Below are 20143 nucleotides of genomic sequence, written 5' to 3'. Positions count from 1 at the left end.
GATAAAAATAAAATTGCTTTAAGGAAAGCCTCTGTGTATAAAAATACCACATGACTTATTTAAATATAACTATATACATTGACATGGGAAATAAAAGTCCCCATATTAGGAACAGTGTACTACCTTACCAAGGGGGGAGAGAGGGGCTATGGTTCTATGCACCTGATAAATCACCAAAAAAGGCCACCAGTTTAGTCTAGATGGAATTCCACACAGTGTTTCACAAGACACACCTAATAAAACAAACATTTGATTTATTGTCACCATAAACCAATGACTCCAATTGCACATTTTGACCCCACCAGAACATGACAAAATTGTACTACATAAACAAGAAATCCCTGTGGCCTTCAAATGGCAAAGTTACTAGTCGGTTCCACAACTTCTCTGTAGCACCCAATATATAAAACAGTCATGATCTTAAATTCAGACTAAAGTTAGGTGAAAATTCTAATGTTTTAATAAAATGCATCTGACTAAATGTGCAAAGTGCGACTCTGAAAATCTAAAAAAGTCATTGTTAAATTAGCCATCTGCTTAACTAAACATTCCAATATTGTCACTTACTCCCTCATTAAAAGCACCAACACCTTTGAAAGTGTTTGACAAAAATATGTATATTGAAGTGCAATATTAGAGGCAAATGCAGCAGCTATTTGCATGCTACAAGGACTCACAAATACGTTAACATTACATAGTTCTTAAGTTTCCAACTGTATTATTTGGGAGAATAATATCCAGGTCAGCAGAAGAATACCCAGACAACAGAAGATACAGATATTCTATGCATTTCTCCAATAAGATTTGTAGAACATGGGCTCAAATGGCTGGAGGAGTCAAATGCACAACCATTTGAGCCAGAGATATCATAAGCTGATTTTATAATTACTCTCCATCTTAAATTCTACTGAAAATCCCAGGAATTGTGCTGATAGCTTTGCAAAAAGATTACCAATGCCACATAACATACAGAGCAAAAACATGCAACATGGGAAGTTTTTAAGGTCAAATTCTTTCCCTAACAACATCACATGCAAATTTACTGAGACAAAATAAAGCCACAGGAGAACTTCAGGTACCTGGTCACCTTCCAGGCCCTGGCAGCAGAATGGTTCATGGCACAAAGAAGTCCTGATGAAAAGGAGGAAGTCAGTAAATGGGGAAAACAAGATAGTTTGCAGTTGTTTAATGGAACAGTTTTGATTTCAAGGCTTCATAGATTGGACCTATATCATCGTACTACACAAACTAGGTAAATGCCTGCAGGAGACAGGTGTAGACCATTTAATACTTGTGCCAAATCACTATCACATATTCATCAGTGATTTGGTTGGTCTTACTGTATCAGATTCTGTTGGTAATTAATTCATATGTTACAGTTGGAGTTCCTGCCCTCATAGTGGAGAGTCATCACCAATGCTACAATATCCTACAAAGTCGCAGCAAAACAAAAAAAAACAAATATGATTTTAAAGGATAAGAGCTTAAATGAAGGTCAGATGGAAATTAATTGCATTAGTGGGTAAAATATTTGTTTTTCTTAATGGAAATAACTTGGTTCTCAACTTTATTATCATTCCACTGAGTGCAAGCTTCAGTTCCATTACATCCCACACATAGACTACATTTAAGAATCTAAAAGCATTTTGTGCATCAGGTTCACTATGCTGATTCTTAGAGCTCCTGTCTTCTACTAAAAACAAATGGACATACAGTATTACATCACAAATGTTAGGAATACAAAGAATTTTTAAAGAAGCCAGAAACTACAGTAACCTCATGCAAAGTAGACATAAAGGCTGACTCATCAAAATATCTCTCAATATTGGCCACTATCAGTGCAAACGTTAACAAGCTACGATCGTTATTTTGAAGACTTGCACAATCTACAGTTGAACAACAAGGGTCCAACACAGTTGCTTAAGTGACAGCCACCAACCATTTAAGAAATTATAAAAATATAGTACATGACAGGAGATGAACATCGGAATGTACTGACTGACATCTGATAAAAACAGTAATTACTGGAAACAGACTTCTGTTTCTCCAACTTTTAAACAAAGTCAAGTTAATGAAACTTCCATCAAGGTTCTACATAACAGAATAGTAATCTGTCTCTTCATAGCAAATTTACAGCACAGGAGGTGGCCATTCATCCATCATTTCAATTCTTGTCAAAGAAGCAATTCAGGCCAAATCCACCTTACAGCATTAGGACTGCAGCTCTGGTGGCATGGAATCCTTCAAGTATTATTTAAATGTGATGAGGACTCCTGGCTCTACTTTCCGGCAATGAGTTCCAATTCCACAACCCTTGCATGCAGAATTTGAACTTCCACGCCACTAGAGAAAAGATTTTCCACAATTTTTCACCCAAATATTTTAAAAAGAATGCCCCTGTTTTTTAACCTCCTTCCCCTCCACAGATGCCACTCAGCCTGCTGAGTTCCTCCAGCAGGCTGCTTACTGCTCTTTATCTACAGACGCTGACAAGTTTGCCAATGACATAAACCTTGCTGTTGGGAACAGGGCTGTGAATTGTGCTTTTATAGATATGTAAAAAGGAAAAGACTGGTAAAGACAAATGTAGGTCCCCTACAGACAGAAACAGGTGAACTGATTATGGGGAGCAAGGACATGGCAGACCAATTGAATAACTACTTTGGTTCTGTCTTCACTAAGGAGGACATAAATAATCTTCTGGAAATAGTAGGGGACAGAGGGTCCAGTGAGATGGAGGAACTGAGCGAAATACATGTTAGTAGGGTTGTGGTGTTAGGTAAATTGAAGGGATTAAAGGCAGGTAAATCCCCAGGGCCAGATGGTCTGCATCCCAGAGTGCTTAAGGAAGTAGCCCAAGAAATAGTGGATGCATTAGTGATAATTTTTCAAAACTCGTTAGATTCTGGACTAGTTCCTGAGGATTGGAGGGTGGCTAATGTAACCCCACTTGTTAAAAAAGGAGGGAGAGAGAAACCGGGGAATTATAGACCGGTTAGCCTAACGTCAGTGGTGGGGAAACTGCTGGAGTCAGTTATCAAAGATGTGATAACAGCACATTTGGAAAGCGGTGAAATCATCGGACAAAGTCAGCATGGATTTGTGAAAGGAAAATCATGTCTGACGAATCTCAGAATTTTTTGAGGATGTAACTAGTAGAGTGGATGGGGGGAACCAGTGGATGTGGTATATTTGGATTTTCAAAAGGCTTTTGACAAGGTCCCACACAGGAGATTAGTGTGCAAACTTAAAGCACACGGTATTGGGGGTAAGGTATTGATGTGGATAGAGAATTGGTTAGCAGACAGGAAGCAAAGAGTGGGAACAAACGGGACCTTTTCAGAATGGCAGGCAGTGACTAGTGGGGTACTGCAAGGCTCAGTGCTGGGACCCCAGTTGTTTACAATATATATTAATGACTTGGATGAGGGAATTAAATGCAGCATCTCCAAGTTTGCGGATGACACGAAGCTGGGCGGCAGTGTTAGCTGTGAGGAGGATGCTAAGAGGATGCAGGGTGACTTTGATAGGTTGGGTGAGTGGGCAAATTCATGGCAGATGCAATTTAATGTGGATAAATGTGAAGTTATCCACTTTGGTGGCAAAAATAGGAAAACAGATTATTATCTGAATGGTGGCCGATTAGGAAAAGGGGAGGTGCAACGAGATCTGGGTGTCATTATACACCAGTCATTGAAAGTGGGCATGCAGATACAGCAGGCGGTGAAAAAGGCGAATGGTATGCTGGCATTTATAGCGAGAGGATTCGAGTACAGGAGCAGGGAGGTACTACTGCAGTTGTACAAGGCCTTGGTGAGACCACACCTGGAGTATTGTGTGCAGTTTTGGTCCCCTAATCTGAGGAAAGACATCCTTGCCATAGAGGGAGTATAAAGAAGGTTCACCAGATTGATTCCTGGGATGGCAGGACTTTCATATGAAGAAAGACTGGATGAACTACTAGGCTTGTACTCGTTGGAATTTAGAAGATTGAGGGGGGATCTGATTGAAACGTATAAAATCCTAAAGGGATTGGACAGGCTAGATGCAGGAAGATTGTTCCCGATGTTGGGGAAGTCCAGAACGAGGGGGTCACAGTTTGAGGATAAGGGGGAAGCATTTTAGGACTGAGATTAGGAAAAACTTCTTCACACAGAGAGTGATGAATCTGTGGAATTCTCTGCCACAGGAAACAGTTGAGGCCAGTTCATTGGCTATATTTAAGAGGGAGTTAGATATGGCCCTTGTGGCTATGGGGATCAGGGGGTATGGAGGGAAGGCTGGTGCAGGGTTCTGAGTTGGATGATCAGCCATGATCATAATAAATGGCGGTGCAGGCTTGAAGGGCCGAATGGCCTACTCCTGCACCTATTTTCTATGTTTCTATGTGTCTATGTGTTGTGATGATATGAAAAAAATTTGACTGTCAGTTTAAGGCAGATACCGTATAATTTGCATAAACACAAAGGTACCATTTAAGCAAGAAACTGTAAAGATTGAGCATTATTTAAATAATAATAGAAGGGAAATATTGATGTACAAAGGGATGTGGATCTCACCACAATTATACAGAGCTGTGTTGTAACCAGTTTAGAGAGAGTGTAAAGATAGTCCTCTACACTTGATTCCTGGGGCAGTAAGACCACTGTTTGAGGACAGGCTGGACTCAAGTTCAGAAGGAAATTGCACAGAAATATATATTTAAAAAACAGGTTAGATGCAGGGGGCATGTTTCCTCTGATTGAGGAGATCAGGACAAGGAGCCACAGTCCCAGCACATGATACAAAACATTTTGGTCAGAGGGGAGAAATTTCTTCACCCAGTGTGGTAAACCTGTGGAATTGGAAGGTTATAGAGGTCAAGTTATGAATATATTTAAAGAGAAGGTAGATATATTTCTAGGCACAAAGTCATCAGTGAACGTGGAGAAAGAAACAAGAATATAACATTGAGGTAGACAATCAGCCATGATCATACTGAACAGTGAAGCAAGCTTGAAGTGCCAAGTAACTGACTGTAATCCGACCTTTTCATATTTCTGTGGGCAACTTCTCAATGAAAGCAGATATCAAAGGAATTTAACCCTTTGTGTGCCACAGAAGCCTTTGGACAACTTGGGAACAGAATGAACGATAATCAAGATTTCAAATTCAGTACACAGTTCATCTTTCCTAGGCCGCAGTGATCCTGCCATACTATGCATTTGTGTGACATGGACTACTGCTAAAAGGCACTTGAAAGCAATGGAAAGATATCAGCACTACCTCAGTAAATTATAATTTCCTGGCAAGATAATCAAACTAATGCTAGCATCCTCTCCCAGCCCAACACCTTCAATGCTGATGTCCAATTACACTCAGATAACGGTTTTGAACAGAGCAGTAGGTGAGGGGGTAGGTATGGGGTAAAACACAAGACTAAAGGAGCAGCAGGTGAGGGGGTAGGTATGGGGTAAAACAGAAGACTAAAGGAGGGACTAGCAATCAGATGTACAGCAGTGTGGAAGCTTTCAGCTCTTGCATAGCTTGACCAAGATCAGGCTTCTGCAAAATTAAAAATATCTTTATCTTCCCTTGTACACCGTCACAATAGCTAATGACCAGAGAGTTACAAGCAACCACAGATGCTAGAACTTAGAGCAACAAACAATTAGTTTGAGGAACTCACAGCATCTGTATAGGGTGAGGAGAAATTCTCAATGCTTTGAGTCAAAATCCTGCATCAGAATTATGGGTGGAGAGGGCAGATGACCTGTATAAAGTGGTAGGAGGAAGAAGTGGTCATTTATGTTGATGATACTTTGTCATAGTAAAATACAGCGAAACCGAAAGAACTTATAAATTAATCAATGATACGTTCGACAATATTAAGTTCGCAACGGAATCAGAAACTGAGAAGAAACAAGCATCCTTGGATGTGCTTGTCAGTAGAAACACAAATGGCACTTTGGACACTTCCATTTATTGTAAGGGAATGCATACAGATCAGATCCTAAATTATCAAAGCAACCACCGTATGTACAGAAGAAGAGCTGTATCGAAACTTTGTTCCGAAGAGCAGAGACAAACTGCAGCACAGTGTAACTGAAGGACAAGAAGGAGAAACACCTCTTCAAATATTTGCATGAAACGATACCAGCAGAATTTCATACAAAGATGCCTATGAAGTTGACAGCGCACCAACCAAGAAGCAACCAAACGGGTTGTCCTTCCATACATTCCAAATATCTTGGAGATAATGGCCCGACTGCTCCAAGAACAGAGAATTTCAGTTGTGCACAAGCCAAGAACATCATTGAGGAGAGTACTTTGCAGATCAAAAGAATAAATCAAGCTATTAGACAGGACCAATTTGGTCTACGAGTTCTAATGCAGGGACTTCAGCAAACATTATGTCAGTCAAACGGGGAGAAAACAAGGGTCCATGAACATCAACTGGCTGTAAAGCAACACGACTAAATCTCCCTAATCTCTACTCACAAAGATTGAAAAGGGCACAAATTTGACTGGGCATCAGTGAAAGTCATGGTGCAAGCAAACACACAGCATACAAGAGAAGTGTGGTTTTCCACTAAAAATTCTGTAAACAAACATGTAGACCTCGATCCTATTTACGTCAATGTGGGCAAAATTCCAGACCACAACGCACAAAGTTCACCACACAACCAATCAACAATAAGACCTCCTCCCCACATCACAAATGGGTTTCTGAAATCAGCTGATTGAGAAGTATATGCAGGCCAAGTATTCAAGAGGACATACCACAATCAGCAGGTCACTGACATTATCTCCTTGCATGGGGATGAAACGTTTGCAAGTAAATTGCCTAGATCGGAGAACAACTCAACCCAACCGGGGAGAAGGAATGGTCAGACCAGGATGATGGCTAGAAGAGGTGTGATGGGTAGGGGAGACTATGCTGAATGAAGAGACTATGTTGGGGAGACTATGTTGACTATGCAGACCGAGCCAAGAACAAGAGGGCAGGAGTGGAGTTGGGAGATATAATAGAGGCAGGCAAAGAAAGGAGGGTGGAGCCAAGAAGTGAGTGGGGAGGGAAGGCTGAGAATGGAGGTAGAGACAGATGTTGGAGGGTGATAAGCAGGAACACAAAGGCTACTAGTGCTGGAATTTGACAAATAGGGTGATGATAGTGGAAATGATTAGGGGAGAGGTGAAGGGCAGGAAGATCCAGAACCATACGGGGAAAGGAAGAACTAGTGGTTGAAATGTGTTGGTAGTAGGTGGGTGTAATGGGCAGGGGGATGGAGATGAATGTTGGAGTTGGAGCATTGGGGAAAGGAACAGAGGAACACAAGGAGGATTGGAAGGAGATAAGAAGAAAGAACACATTCTCGCTCTCTCTCTACACTTCTTCTTCCAGTCCTCCTCAGGTCACCCTGTTTGTATTTTCTCTCCTCTCCAAAACCCATACCCTTCCCTATCTGGCTCAATCAGTTTGTCATCCTTTAAGTCCACCACAGTCCACCGATCACCTCTGGCGTCTGTCTTACCAGCTCCCCCTCCTCTTTATACCAGCCATTTTTACCTCTCCACCCTCAGTCCTGATGCAGGTACTCAAAATGAAACATTGATAATTCCTCCCTCCCATACACACCCAACAGATGCCTCTTAACCTACTGAGTCCCTCCTGCAAATTGTTTGTTGTGCCAGTGACTGGAGCATTGCACAAGAAAAGAGTTTAAATGCGATGAAAATGACATCTCTTATGGATGGCCCTAAGTTCACAGATTTTCCCTCCTGAAAAGCAACACAGGGACTTGCTCTGTGGACATGGTATCAAATCATTCTCAAGTAAAGCACTGTCTAGTTGACAATAGGGCCAATATTTTCTACAGCTTCAAAACACTCATTTATGAATGTGGTCATGAAAATGCCTCAGGAATTTTCACTTAACTGTAATCCTGCCACATATCAAAATTCACGGAACACTTCTTGGAATAGATCCCCAAAATATTTAACTTCCTTGAGAAAACTAATTATCCCATGGTCTACAATGAACCAATACACAAGTGTCCATGTTTATGCCTTGTCTAAAAGTAAAAAGAAATTTTGTCTTAAATTCAAAGCCCAAAATCATTCCCTTTACACAGGAACATATCTACTAAGGAAAATTACCATTCTAGCTACTTACTGATTTTCAGATATTAATATGCTATCTTTTTCACCAAGCTGGCCCAAAGCTCAGCTTCCATAGCCATCTGATCAAAAGACCGGCTGTTGATATGCTCTCTCACTCGCTCCCTCATTTGGAAGGCTGCCCTGGCAGCTTGACGGGACTCTTCAATAGTTGCTTCCTTTACTTTCAAAATTTCTTCAGTTCTCTTGTCTTTCTTCTCAATAGTTGCTTTCATTGCTTGCCTGTATACTTCCTCCTGCTCCTCAACCCTTTTTTTGATCTGCTGGTGGATCTTCTCCTTTTCTGATCTGCTCTTTTGAGCCTGCAGGACTTTATTCTGGATGCTCTTCAACACAGTTTTCTGGGCTTGTTCAATTTTAAGTTCAGAGATTTCAGCCAACACTTCCTTGCGTTCTTTCTGCTCCTGTTCTAGTTTTTCCGCCTTTAGCTTGGCTTGCAGTATCTGGTGTTCTTCCTTAATTGCCTTTTCTTTCAGCATTCTTTTTCTTTCTTCCAGCAAATGTTTGTGGTTTTCCTTAAATTTTAAAAACTTTCTCTCTAGTGTCATCCTCACCATCAACTCCTCAGTTTTGGTCAGGTTGTCAATCTCATTTTTCAGCATCATGTGCTTTAGCTTCTCATGCTCATTCTCCATTTTAATTCTATTCTGATTGCTCATTTCTTTCAGAAGCCGTTTCTGGGCGGCTTTTGACAGCTTTGCCTGTAACACCTGTACTTCGTGCTCCTTGCTATCTTGCTTGATGGCTTCTGTTTGCTTCCATAGTTGCTTCTGCTGAGACTTACGCATTTCAGCTTCATACTTAGCTTGATCTAGTTTTTCCCTTTTTTTAATGTTTTGTTTCTCAGCTAACATCTTCCACTTGCTTTCTTTCAAAATGGCATCCTTCTCTCGGAGCTCAGCCATCTGTGTTATTTCCTGCTGTATCTTGAACTGTCTCATTTCTTGCTCTTTTTTCCACCTGTGAATGCAAGTGCACCATTTTACTATAGGATCCGTGTTAATATGGCATCTTTCATATTCCAAAGAATTTTTATTACAAAAAACAATTACAATTACAAAGTTCTTGTTATGCTCTGAATAATGCACAAGATCCTTACATCTTCAGATCTCTTTAGCAGACAAAACAATAGTCCAGTATCTCACCTAAAAGATATAGAGCAATGTAGCAGGGATAAAGACCCTTCAACACAACCAATATATGCTGACCATGGTGCCCACTTTGCTAGTCCTAATCTCCAGCATTTGGCTCAGATCTTCTAAGTACCTATCCAAGTGCTTCTTAAATGGTTCTATTGAACCTGCTTCAACCACTTTACCTAACAACTCATTCCATATCACAAATAAGAGAAAGTCTGCAGATGCCGGAAAGCTGAGCAACACACACAAAATGCTGGAAGAACTCCAGGCCAGGCAACATCTATGAAAAAAAAGTACAGTCGAGACTCTGGGCCAAAACCCTTGGGCAGGACTGGAGAAAAAAAGCTGAGGAGTAGATCTGGGGAGAGAGAAACACCAGGTGATAGGTGAAACCTGGAGAGGAAGGGATGAAGCAAAGAGCTGGGAAGTTAAATGGTGAAAGAGGCAGAAGGCCACAGAAGAAAAAAGAAAGCGGGGAGGAGCACCAGAGGGAGGCGATGGGTGGGCAAGGAGATATCATGAGAGAGGGACAAGGGGATGGGAAATGGTGAAGGGAGGGGTGGGTGGAGACATTACTGGAAGTTTGAGAAATCGATGTTCATGCCATCAGGTTGGAGGCTATCCAAACGGGATACAAGGTGTTGTTCCTCCGACCTAAGTGTGGCCTTATCCCGACAGTGGAGGAGGCCATGGATGGACATACCAGAATGGGAATGGGAAGTGGAATTAAAATTGGGAGATCCTGCTTGTTCTGGGAGACGGAGCACAGATGCTCAGGGAAGCGATCTCCCAATCTATGTTGGGTTTCACCGATATACAAGAGGCCACACCAGGAGTACCAAACACAGTACGTGACCCCAACAGACTCACAGGTGAAGTGTTGCCTCACCTGGAAGGACTGTTTGAGGCCCTGAATGGTAGTGAGGGAGGAGGTGTAGGGGCAGGTGAAGCACTTGTTCTGCTTGCAAGGATAAGTGCCAGGAGGGAGATCAGTAAGGAGGGATGAATGGACAAGGGAGTCGCATAGGGAGCGATCCCTGTGGAAAGCAGAAAGTGAGGGGAGGGAAAGATGTGTTTGGTGGTGGGATCCAGTTGGAGGTGGCGGAAGTTTCAGAGAATTATGTGCTGGACATGGAGGCACCAAAGCAGTCGTCGATGCAGTGTAGGAAAAGTGTGGGTCAGTTACCAGTGTAGGCTTGCAACATGAACTATTCCACGTAGCCAACAAACAGGCAGGCTTAGCTAGAACTCATGCAAGTGCCCGTGCCTACCCCTTTTGTTTGAAGGAAGTGGGAGGACCCAAAGGAGAAATTATTTAGAGTAAGGACAAGTTCCCCTAGGTGGAGGAGAGTGGTGGTGGAGGGGAACTGGTTGGGTCTGGTGTCCAGAAAGAAACAGAGGCTTTGAGGCCTTCCTGGTGGGGGATGGAGGTGTATAGGGACAGGACATCCATAGTGAAAAGAAGATGATGGGGGCCGGGGAACCTGAAATCCTTGAAAAGATCAAGACCATGTGAGGTGTAATGGATGTAGGGGGGAGAGGACTGAACCAGGGGGATAAATCAGAGTCTAGGTATGCAGATATGAGTTCAGTGGGGCAGGAACAAACTGAAACCATGAGTCTACCTGGACAAGCAGGTTTGTGGATTTTGGGTAGGAGGTAGTAACGGGAGATGCGGGGTGTGGGGACTATGAAGTTGATGGCAGTGGATGGGAGATCACCAGAGTCGATAAGGTTGCTGATGGTGTGGGAGAGAATGGCCTGCTGTTTCTTAGTGGGGTCCTATTCGATGGGTAAGTAAGAGGAGGTGCCTGAAAGTTGGCACTGGGCCTCAGCAAGGTAGAGGTCAGTTCACCAGACTACGACAGCACCTCCCTTACCTGCAGGTTTGATGATGATTAATGCGGAGGGAGTGGAGATAGAACCTCTACTTCCGGGGTGCCTAGGGCCAACTTGTGTAGCAGAACTCTCAATGGATATGATTAAATATTCTCGTTTCAGGTTGATACAGCTAAAAAGCACAACTGCTTCCAAGGTCAGTACAGTCAACAAAGATGTCTTAATGCACTTAAACAAACTATCGCTGCTTAAAATTGACGGAAACAATGCTGATTGTGGACAGACTCTTCACCGGATCCCATGTAGGAAACGTGGGTGCAGGTCAGGGATACAAGTGCATTTATGGAAACGGGGTTTTAAACTCCCAATACTGACTATCTTGCTGGCAAACGTGCAGTCTCTGGTGAATAAAATTGATCTCAGAGCTAGGGTGCTGAATCAGAGGGACATTAGGACTATGTGTGTCCTACGTTTCACGGAATCCTGGTTAACCCCTTGCGTACAGGATGCAGCAATTCAGATCAATGGGTTTACTATACACTATCAGGATAGATCTGTAGAATCTCTCAAAAGCCGAGGTCGAGGAATGTGCCTCATGATCAACCTTTCTTGGTGCACAAATATATCAGTGCTGCCCCAATTCTGCTCACCAGACCTGGAATATCTAGCAGTCCTTTTTACCTACTGCGGGAGATTTCCGGAGTCATTTTGGTAGCAGTATATATTACACCTCAGGCCAATGTCAGTCAGGCTTTGGATGATCTGAGCAATGGGATCAAAATGCACAAAACAATGCACCCCAATGCCTTCATCATCGTTTTGGGGGATTTTAACCAGGCCAGTCTGAAAAAATCACTAAGCAATTACCATCTACAGATCACTTGAGGAAAAAACATACTGGACCACTGTTACTCCTGAAAGAGTGAAGACTACAGCACCAGTAGTGAGGAACAAGAAGGTATGGACAAGGGAAGTACAGGAGCGCTTACAGGCCTGCTTTGAATCGGTGGACTGGACTGTATTCAGGGATTCATCTTCAAACCTGGATGAGTATGCTGCAGTTGTTACCGACTTCATTAAAACCAGTGTAGATGAGTGTGTGCCTACAAAGATTTGCTGTACATTCCCAAACCAAAAGCCGTGGATGAACCAGGAGGTATGTCGTCTGCTGAAGGCTAGATCTATGGCATTTAAGTCTGGTGACCCAGGTCTGTACCAGAAAACCAGGTATGATTTGTGGTGAGCTATTTCAAGGGCAAAGAGAAAATTTCGAACAAGGTTTGAAAGGAAGAATATAACCACAGCTGTGAAAATCCCTGCTGCACCCAGTGACCCTGTGATCTCTGTCTCAGACGCCCATGTTAGGCTGTCTTTAAAGAGGCTGAACCCTCACAAGGCAGAAGGTCATGATGCAGTACCTGGTAAGGCTCTGAAAACTTGTGCCAACCAACTAGCAGGAGTATTCAAGGACATTTTCAATTTCTCACTGCTACAGGCAGAAGTTCCCACTTGCTTCAAAAAGGCAACAATTATATCAGTGCTTAAGAAGAATAATATAAGCTGTCTTAATGACTATCGCCTGGTAGCACTCACATCTACAGAGATGAAATGCTTTGAGAGGTTGGTCATGACTAGACTGAACTCCTGCCTCATTAAGGACTTGGACCCACTGCAATTTGCCTATCACCACAATAGGTCAACGGCAGATGCAATCTCTATGGCTCTTCACCACCTGGACAACACAAACATCTATGTCAGGATGCTGTTCATCGACTGCAGCTCAGCATTTAACACCATCATTCCCACAATCCTGATTGAGAAGTTACAGAACCTGGGCCTCTGTATTTCTCTCTCCAATTGGATCCCTGACTTCCTAACTGGAAGACCACAATCTGTGCAGGTTGGTGATACCATCTCCTCCTCACTGATGATCAACACTGGTGAACCTCAGGGGTGTGTGCTTAGTCCACTGCTCTACTCTCTCTATACCCATGTCTGTGTGGCTAAGCATAGCTCAAATAACATCTATAAATTTGCTGATGATACAACCATTGTTGGTAGAATCTCAGATGGTGACAAGAGGGCGTACAGGAACGACATATGCCAACTAGTGGAGTGGTGTCGCAGCAACAACCCGGCACTCAACGTCAGTAAGACGAAAGAGCTGATTGTGGACTTCAGGGAAGGTAAGATGAAGGAACACATACCAATCCTCATAGAGGGATCAGAAGTGGAGAAGGTGAGTAGCTTCAAGTTCTTGGGTGCCAAGATCTCTGAGGACCTAACCTAGTCCCAACATCCTGATGCAGTTATAAAGAAGGCAAGACAACGACTATACTTCATTAGAAGTCTGAAGGGATTTGGTATGTCAACAAAAACACTCAAAAACTTCTATAGACTTACCTTCGAGAGCATTCTGACAGGCTGCATCACTGTCTGGTATGGGGGGAGGGAGCTACTGCACAGGACCGAAAGAAGCTGCAGAGGGTTGTAAATTTAGCCAACTCCATTTTGGGTACTAATCTACAAAGTACCCAGGACATCTTCAAGGAGTGGTGTCTCAGAGAGGCAGCGTCCATTATTAAAGACCTCCAGCACCAGGGCATGCCCTTTTCTCACTGTTACCATCAAGTAGGAGATACAGAAGCCTGAAGGCACATACTCAGTGATTCAGGAACAGCTTCTTCCCACTGCCATCCAATTCCTAAATGGATATTGAACCTCTGAACATTATCTCACCTTTTTAATATATATTTCCGTTTTTTGCACAACTTTTAATCTATTCAATATATGTATACTGTTATTGATTTACTTATTTGTTTGTTTTCTTCTATATTACGTATTGCATTGAACTGTTGCTGCTAAGTTAACAAATTTCACAACACATGCCGGTGATAATAAACCTGATTCTGATTCTTCTTCTGAGAAGGAGTGAGGCTGGAATAGGACAGAGGAGTGTTAAAGTCTAGACAGTTAATGTCCCATTAGCAGTTGGCACTGAAAAAGTCCAGAGCAGGAAGAAGACCAGGGCAGGGTGTCCAGGAAGAAGAGGAGAGTTGAAGACAGGAGAAGGGGTCATTGGTGTGGGGTGGAAAGTTTTTGCCAAAGAAATAGACTCGGAGACAGAGGCGCCAGAAGAAGAGCTCAGTGTCGTGATGGTACGGAACTCACTGAGGTATGGGTGCAGGGGAACAAAAGTGAGGCCCTTACTAAGGACAGAATGTTCTGACTCAGAGAAGGAAGGTCGGAGGGAATGGTAAAAACCCAGCATGGATGAGAGCTGACATCGGGGGGGGGAGGAAGAAGGGGGTTGGAAGATTCAGGGATGGTGGGGTCAGAGGAAGATGGAGTCTCCAAGGACCCAGGAGCTGGTGGTGGGAGCTGAGAGAGACAGGATTGTAGAGTGGTGGTGGGGAAAGGGGAAAGGGGAAACAGAGGTTCCAGCAGCAGTGTGTGAAGACCCAGCTGGAAGTTGCGCAATTGGCATTTTGGTGACGTCCGAGGTTGCTGGAACCTGCATTGATGGCGGTGGAGTCTGGGTTTTGAGTCTGCTCTAAAGTCGATTAGAGCCGTTGAGATCAGCAGCAGAGATCGCGGTCTGGAGGGATCCAGGCCTGCCGGCGTTGGAGTCAACAGGTTCTGTGGTCTGTAGACAGGATATTTTCCGATCCTTGCAGGACGTGATAAAGTCAAAGATGCAGGACATAAGAAAGTCAAAGAAAGTGAGAAAGATCCCACCACCAAACACATCTTTTCCTCCCCACCCCCACCCCACTTTCTGCTTTCCGCAGGGATCGCTCCCTACGTGACTCCGTTGTCCATTCGTTCCTCTCCACTGATCTCCCTCCTGGCACTTATGCAAAACAAGTGCTACACCTGCCTCTACACCTCCTCCCTCACTACCATCCAGGGCCCTAAACAGTCCTTCCAGGTGAGGCAACACTTCACCTCTGAGTCTGTTAGGGTTACTTAATGTGTTCAATGCTCCTGGTGCGGCCTCCTGTACATTGGTGAGACCAGACTTAGATTGGGAGACCGCTTCACCAAACATCTATGTTCCATCCACCAGTACAAGCGGGATCTCCCAGTGGCCACCCATTTTAATTCCATAAGGCCACACTTACGTTGGAGGAACAACACCTTATATTCCATTTGGGTAGCCTCCAACCTGATGGCATGAACATCGATTTCTCAAACTTCCAGTAACGCCACCATCCCACCCCTTCACCATTTCCCGTCCCCTTGTCCCTCTCTCATGTCATCTCCTTGCCCACCCATCACCTCCCTCTGGTGCTCCTCCCCTCCCCTTTTCTTCTTTCTTCCATCAACTTGTCTCTCTTTCACCAATCAACCTCCAAGCTCTTTGCTTCATCCCTCCCCCTCCAAGTTTCACCTATTGCCTGGCGTTTCTCTCTCCCCTCACCCCGCCTTTCAAATCTACTCAGCTTTTTTTCCTCCAGTCCTGATAACCCTTTCCTCCAGGGTTTCAGCCCAAACATTGACTATATTTCTTTTTCCCATAGATGCTGCCTGGCCTGCTGAGTTCCTCCAGCATTTTGTGTGTGTAGCTCATTCCATATGCTCACCACACTCTGCATGAAAAAGACGTCCCTCAGATCCTTTCCCCTCTCACCTAAAACTTTTGCCCCCTAGTTTTGGACACTCCTGCCCTGGGGAAAAATTGTTACCATCTGCCTTATCTATGCCTTCCATAATTTTGAACACTTTAATAAGGTCACTCCAATTCTCCTATGTTTCAGACTGCATCTTCCAACACTGCAGTCCACCTTCAGTATGGTACTGAAGTTTCAGCCTTTAACCATACACTCATCTCTCGTGTGCTGATACTGCCGGGCTTTTATTTTTTCCTATCGTAGTTTTATATTCTGGATTTATATATATTAATATAGTCAAACTATTGGACTGTATATTACACATCTATACAAATGGTGAGAAAGACCTGCATTTATACAGTATGGCACCTTTCTCATGATTCACATGCAACAAAATAACCTGGTGAACATTCGGTCCATGATGACAGACGAGAAAAGCTCGTTCATCTCAAATGACGTCTTTATTGCGACAAGCACAAAGACAGATCTAGCACTATGACCTGGGGAGAGAACCTACACAGTCCCATATAGAGGGGGAGGTGGTTATTACACACCCCATTTACAGTCAGGGTGACCCACAAATACACAAGTGAATGACTGTGTAATGCCCTGGCTAAGATTTTTGCCACTAATGCTCTAGAGCATTTCATTTAGTAGCTTTCTCTTAAAGCAGTGTGTCCTGCTGGTAGAATGTTTTGGTTTCAGCTAAAGATAAGGGGCTACAATGTTCAACTAGGAAATGTTGAACATCATCACCAGTCAATCAGGATGGTAGAATTGGGAGAAGGTTCTAGAGAGAGCTGGGTGGACAGACTTGTGACGGACATTGGTGGAGTCAAGATCTCTTGGCGGGAGATGCAGAGAAGATCGGGAGAGACAGGCATAGGATTCGATCCAACGGGAAGATGCGATTGCAAGGAGTGCTTTGCAAGATGGGGTGCAAATGGGAAGCTCTACCGGTATCTGATGATGAGAATTCAGCACTGTGAGTAACGGCGATATCTGGAGTTTGGACAATACGAGCTCCAATACTATGTGCACATTTAGACTGGTTTAACTGCTACAGGCCCTTTTATTTATTTTTTATTTTCTTTCTCTTAATAACTGCTTGATAAAGCTGAAATTAGTAAATACACATTCTTTATAATTGTATGCAGTGTACAATCTGTTATTTCTTGCCGACTGATAATTGTGTTTGGGCAGTAATTACACAACATCCACTCAAATTGGAGTTCCCATCCATGGGCTAGATGCAAGTGTTAGAAAATGTTTTTGGCACGACGGTCAGCTCAGCAGAATTTATGATGAGGTTCAGGCACACATTCCAGGAGAAAGGGGAGAAATCTACTGCCTACATTTTCAGGTTAGAGAGACACTTGCATTGCTTGTGTCATAAAGGGGCCATTCAACTGGCTGAGATAAATCAATTAAAGATAGAACAAGTTATGAAGGGCACGCTGTCACACGACATGATTGCTTTAAGCACTTGAAGATGTCTCATAAGATGTGTCCTTCCCTTGTCTATTCACCTGGTGTTCAGCGCTGTTTTTGAGAAGGTGCAAATTCCTCCTAAGCAGGATGATGAGCATAAACAAGGAAATGTATGGTACTCCCAGCCCAAACCTGTCACGTTACATCCTGGGGAAGTAGCTCGAGTGATGGGAAACCCCAAATTCCCTGGAATACTGATGCTGAGGCCTTCCTGGTGTATGCTCTGGAGATTCATGGAGAAGAGTCATGCTTACCTGCTGGGGTGCTGGTGAGACCTGAATTACAGAAACCTTCCACTGTACATATAAACAAGACAACAGTGATTGTCAGGATCACCTTAGACGTAGGATGCCAATGGCATATCTTTTTCTGGTGACCGTAATATTGAGTTTTCTGGTGAAAAACCAGGAGAGAGACAATCTCCTAGAACAGGAAAGTTAACAGCAAAGCCATTCAACTTTGGTGACTCCCCAGTACCAGAGGGATGGAAAAGGGGACTAACGAAGAAGATGTTGAAGTTCAAAGATGTTTTTTCTACTGATGAGTTTGATGTGGGTTGTTCCAAGAGTACTGGCCATGCTAATCCGAGTGACTGAGGACACCCCTTTCAGAGAAAGGTCGCGATGGCTAGCACCAGCGGAGGTGGAAGATTCCAAGAATGATAACAAGAATGATTCCAGGAATGAAAGGGTTACCAAATGAAGAATGGCTGGCAGCTCTTGGGCTGTATTCCCTGGAGTTCAGGAGAATAATGGGAGATATCATAGAAACATTCCGAATGTTAAAAGGCCTAAACAGATTAGATATGGCAAAGTTACTTCCCATGGTAAGGGATTCTAGGACAAGAGGGCACAACTTCAGGACTGAAGGACATCCTTTTAGAACTGAGATGTGGAGAAATTACTTTAACCAGAGAGTGGTAAATCTGTGGAATTTATTGCCATGAGCAGTTGTGGAGGCCAAGTCATTGGGTGTATTTAAGGCAGAGATAGATAGGTTCTTGATTAGCCAGGGCATCAAAGGGTATGGGGTGAAGGCAGGGGAGTGGGGATGACTGGAAGAATTGAATCAGACCATGACTGAATGCTGGAGCAGACTTGATGGGCTGAATGGCCTACTTCTGCTCCTATTATCTTATGGTCTTATGTTCAGCAGCATCTGCTGAAACTGAAAGAAGCTGGAGTTATCACTATGCGTCACCCATAGTGGTGGTGAGGAAGAAGAATGGAAGGTACAAATATGTGTTGACTATTGGACATTGAACCAACGTACAGTCCTGACAATAGATCCGAGGATGTTCTGGCCTGTCTGAGTGGAGCAAAATGGTTCAGTGTGTTGGACCTAAAGAGTGGGTGTTATCAGATACCCATAAGTGAGGCTGACAAAGAGAAGACTGCATTCATATGTCTACTTGGATACTTTCAGTTTGAAAGCATGCCCCGGGGCACATCAGAAACACTGTCTACTTTCCAACATGTCATGGAGAAGACTACTGGGGCCATGAACTTGCTTGAGTTACTGGTGTACTTGGATGATCTCATTGTGTTCGAGTCTACCCTGGGGGAGCAAGAGATGAGGCTACTGAAGGTGCTAGACCACCTGAAAGCTGAAGAGTTAAAACTGTCACAGGACAAGTGCCAGTTCAGGAAGACGTCAGTTAACTACATTGGTGCATAGTCTCACAGGATGAAGTAGCTGCAGATCCAAGATAGAGGCAGTGACCACATGGCTAAGGCCCAAGAATGTGAGTGCCCTATGCTTATTCCTTGGATTCTGTGGGTACTGCTGGAAGACTTGTGAAGGACTATTCCAAAGTAAGCCACCCTTTGAATCAGCTTCTGCGTGGTTACCCTCACTTGGGGAAGAAAGGAAGGAGAGGGGGTTGTTTATCTTAGCCTTTCAGGGAAAGATGGGATGCAAAATGTGGAGAGGCCTTTCAACTGACTAAAACACTTGTGTTTGCCTTTGCAAACCCCATTGCCGTATGCACTGCATACCGACACCAGCCGTGAGGGTTTAGGTGGTGTTCTATATCAGAACCAGGGCAAAGTATTGAGAGCTGTTGCTTTCATCGGAAGGAATCTGTCACCCTCCAAACAAAACTATCCTATGCACAAATTGGAGTTTCTGGCATTGAAATGGGCTGTGGTGGGTAAGTTAAGTGACAAGTCTGAAGTGAGGACTGACAACAATCCACTGACTTACATCCTGACCATTTGTGCCCGACACCGGCCCCCTTGGCCTGACTCGATGTAGTAGTAGTATGGTAAAGTTGGATTTCACAGGTCACTGTTGGTTGGCGGTGTTAACCGCTTGAAATATCAGCCAGAGAGCCAGAACACTGATGAGGATGAGTTGTCCCAATGTTCACACGAGGTACTGGAAATGGACGACAGAGGGATAGCATTCCCGTCTCTGGTGTTAAAGCAATGTGCCAGTTTTCCACAGAGGGGAAATCAGAGGCAAGGCTACGGCATGATGGAGCTGTGGATCATTTGGGAGCCTCTGGTTGTGCCATTCCACAAGCTTATTGCAACTTGACCACTCTGGATACAAAGAAGTTGTCTGCCTTGAGTCCTGCAGAACTGGCAGCAGCCCAGCAAGATGACCCTTGTATAGGTGCCATTTGATCATCTGTTGAAAAAATGGGATATGGCCCAAGACGAAACACCCTACCATACTCCTAATGATGAGAGAATGGGGCAAACTGGAGTTGAACCAGGTTTTATAAATGGTCATGTCTTCTCTAGACAGGCCTCGGCGTTCCCAGTTAGTTTTGCCCGAGAAGCATCGGAGGACCGTGTTGAAGTCACTTCATGAAGTTTCAGGTCATTTGGGGTTTGACAAGACCTATGGATTGGTCTGAGATCGGTTCTATTGGCCCCAAATGAAGCCTGAGGT

At 43.8% G+C, this 20143-nt stretch overlaps 1 protein-coding gene across 1 annotated transcript in view; it reads right to left on the bottom strand.

Annotated features, from left to right (window-relative positions):
• LOC134342448 (coiled-coil domain-containing protein 177-like) overlaps positions 1 to 20143 on the bottom strand; it is a 67567-nt gene continuing 47424 nt past the window's right edge. Inside the window, exon 3 of the mRNA XM_063040585.1 lies at positions 1 to 9120. Coding sequence (XP_062896655.1) covers positions 8169 to 9120 — 952 coding nt within the window. The 3' untranslated portion in view covers positions 1 to 8168. The remainder of the gene's footprint in view (positions 9121 to 20143) is intronic.

This window comes from Mobula hypostoma, chromosome 2, assembly GCF_963921235.1.
Source record: "Mobula hypostoma chromosome 2, sMobHyp1.1, whole genome shotgun sequence".
Classification (NCBI taxonomy): Eukaryota; Metazoa; Chordata; class Chondrichthyes; order Myliobatiformes; family Myliobatidae; genus Mobula; species Mobula hypostoma.
Note: the sequence above shows the minus strand (reverse complement) of the source record. Positions and strands in the feature narration are given on the sequence as shown.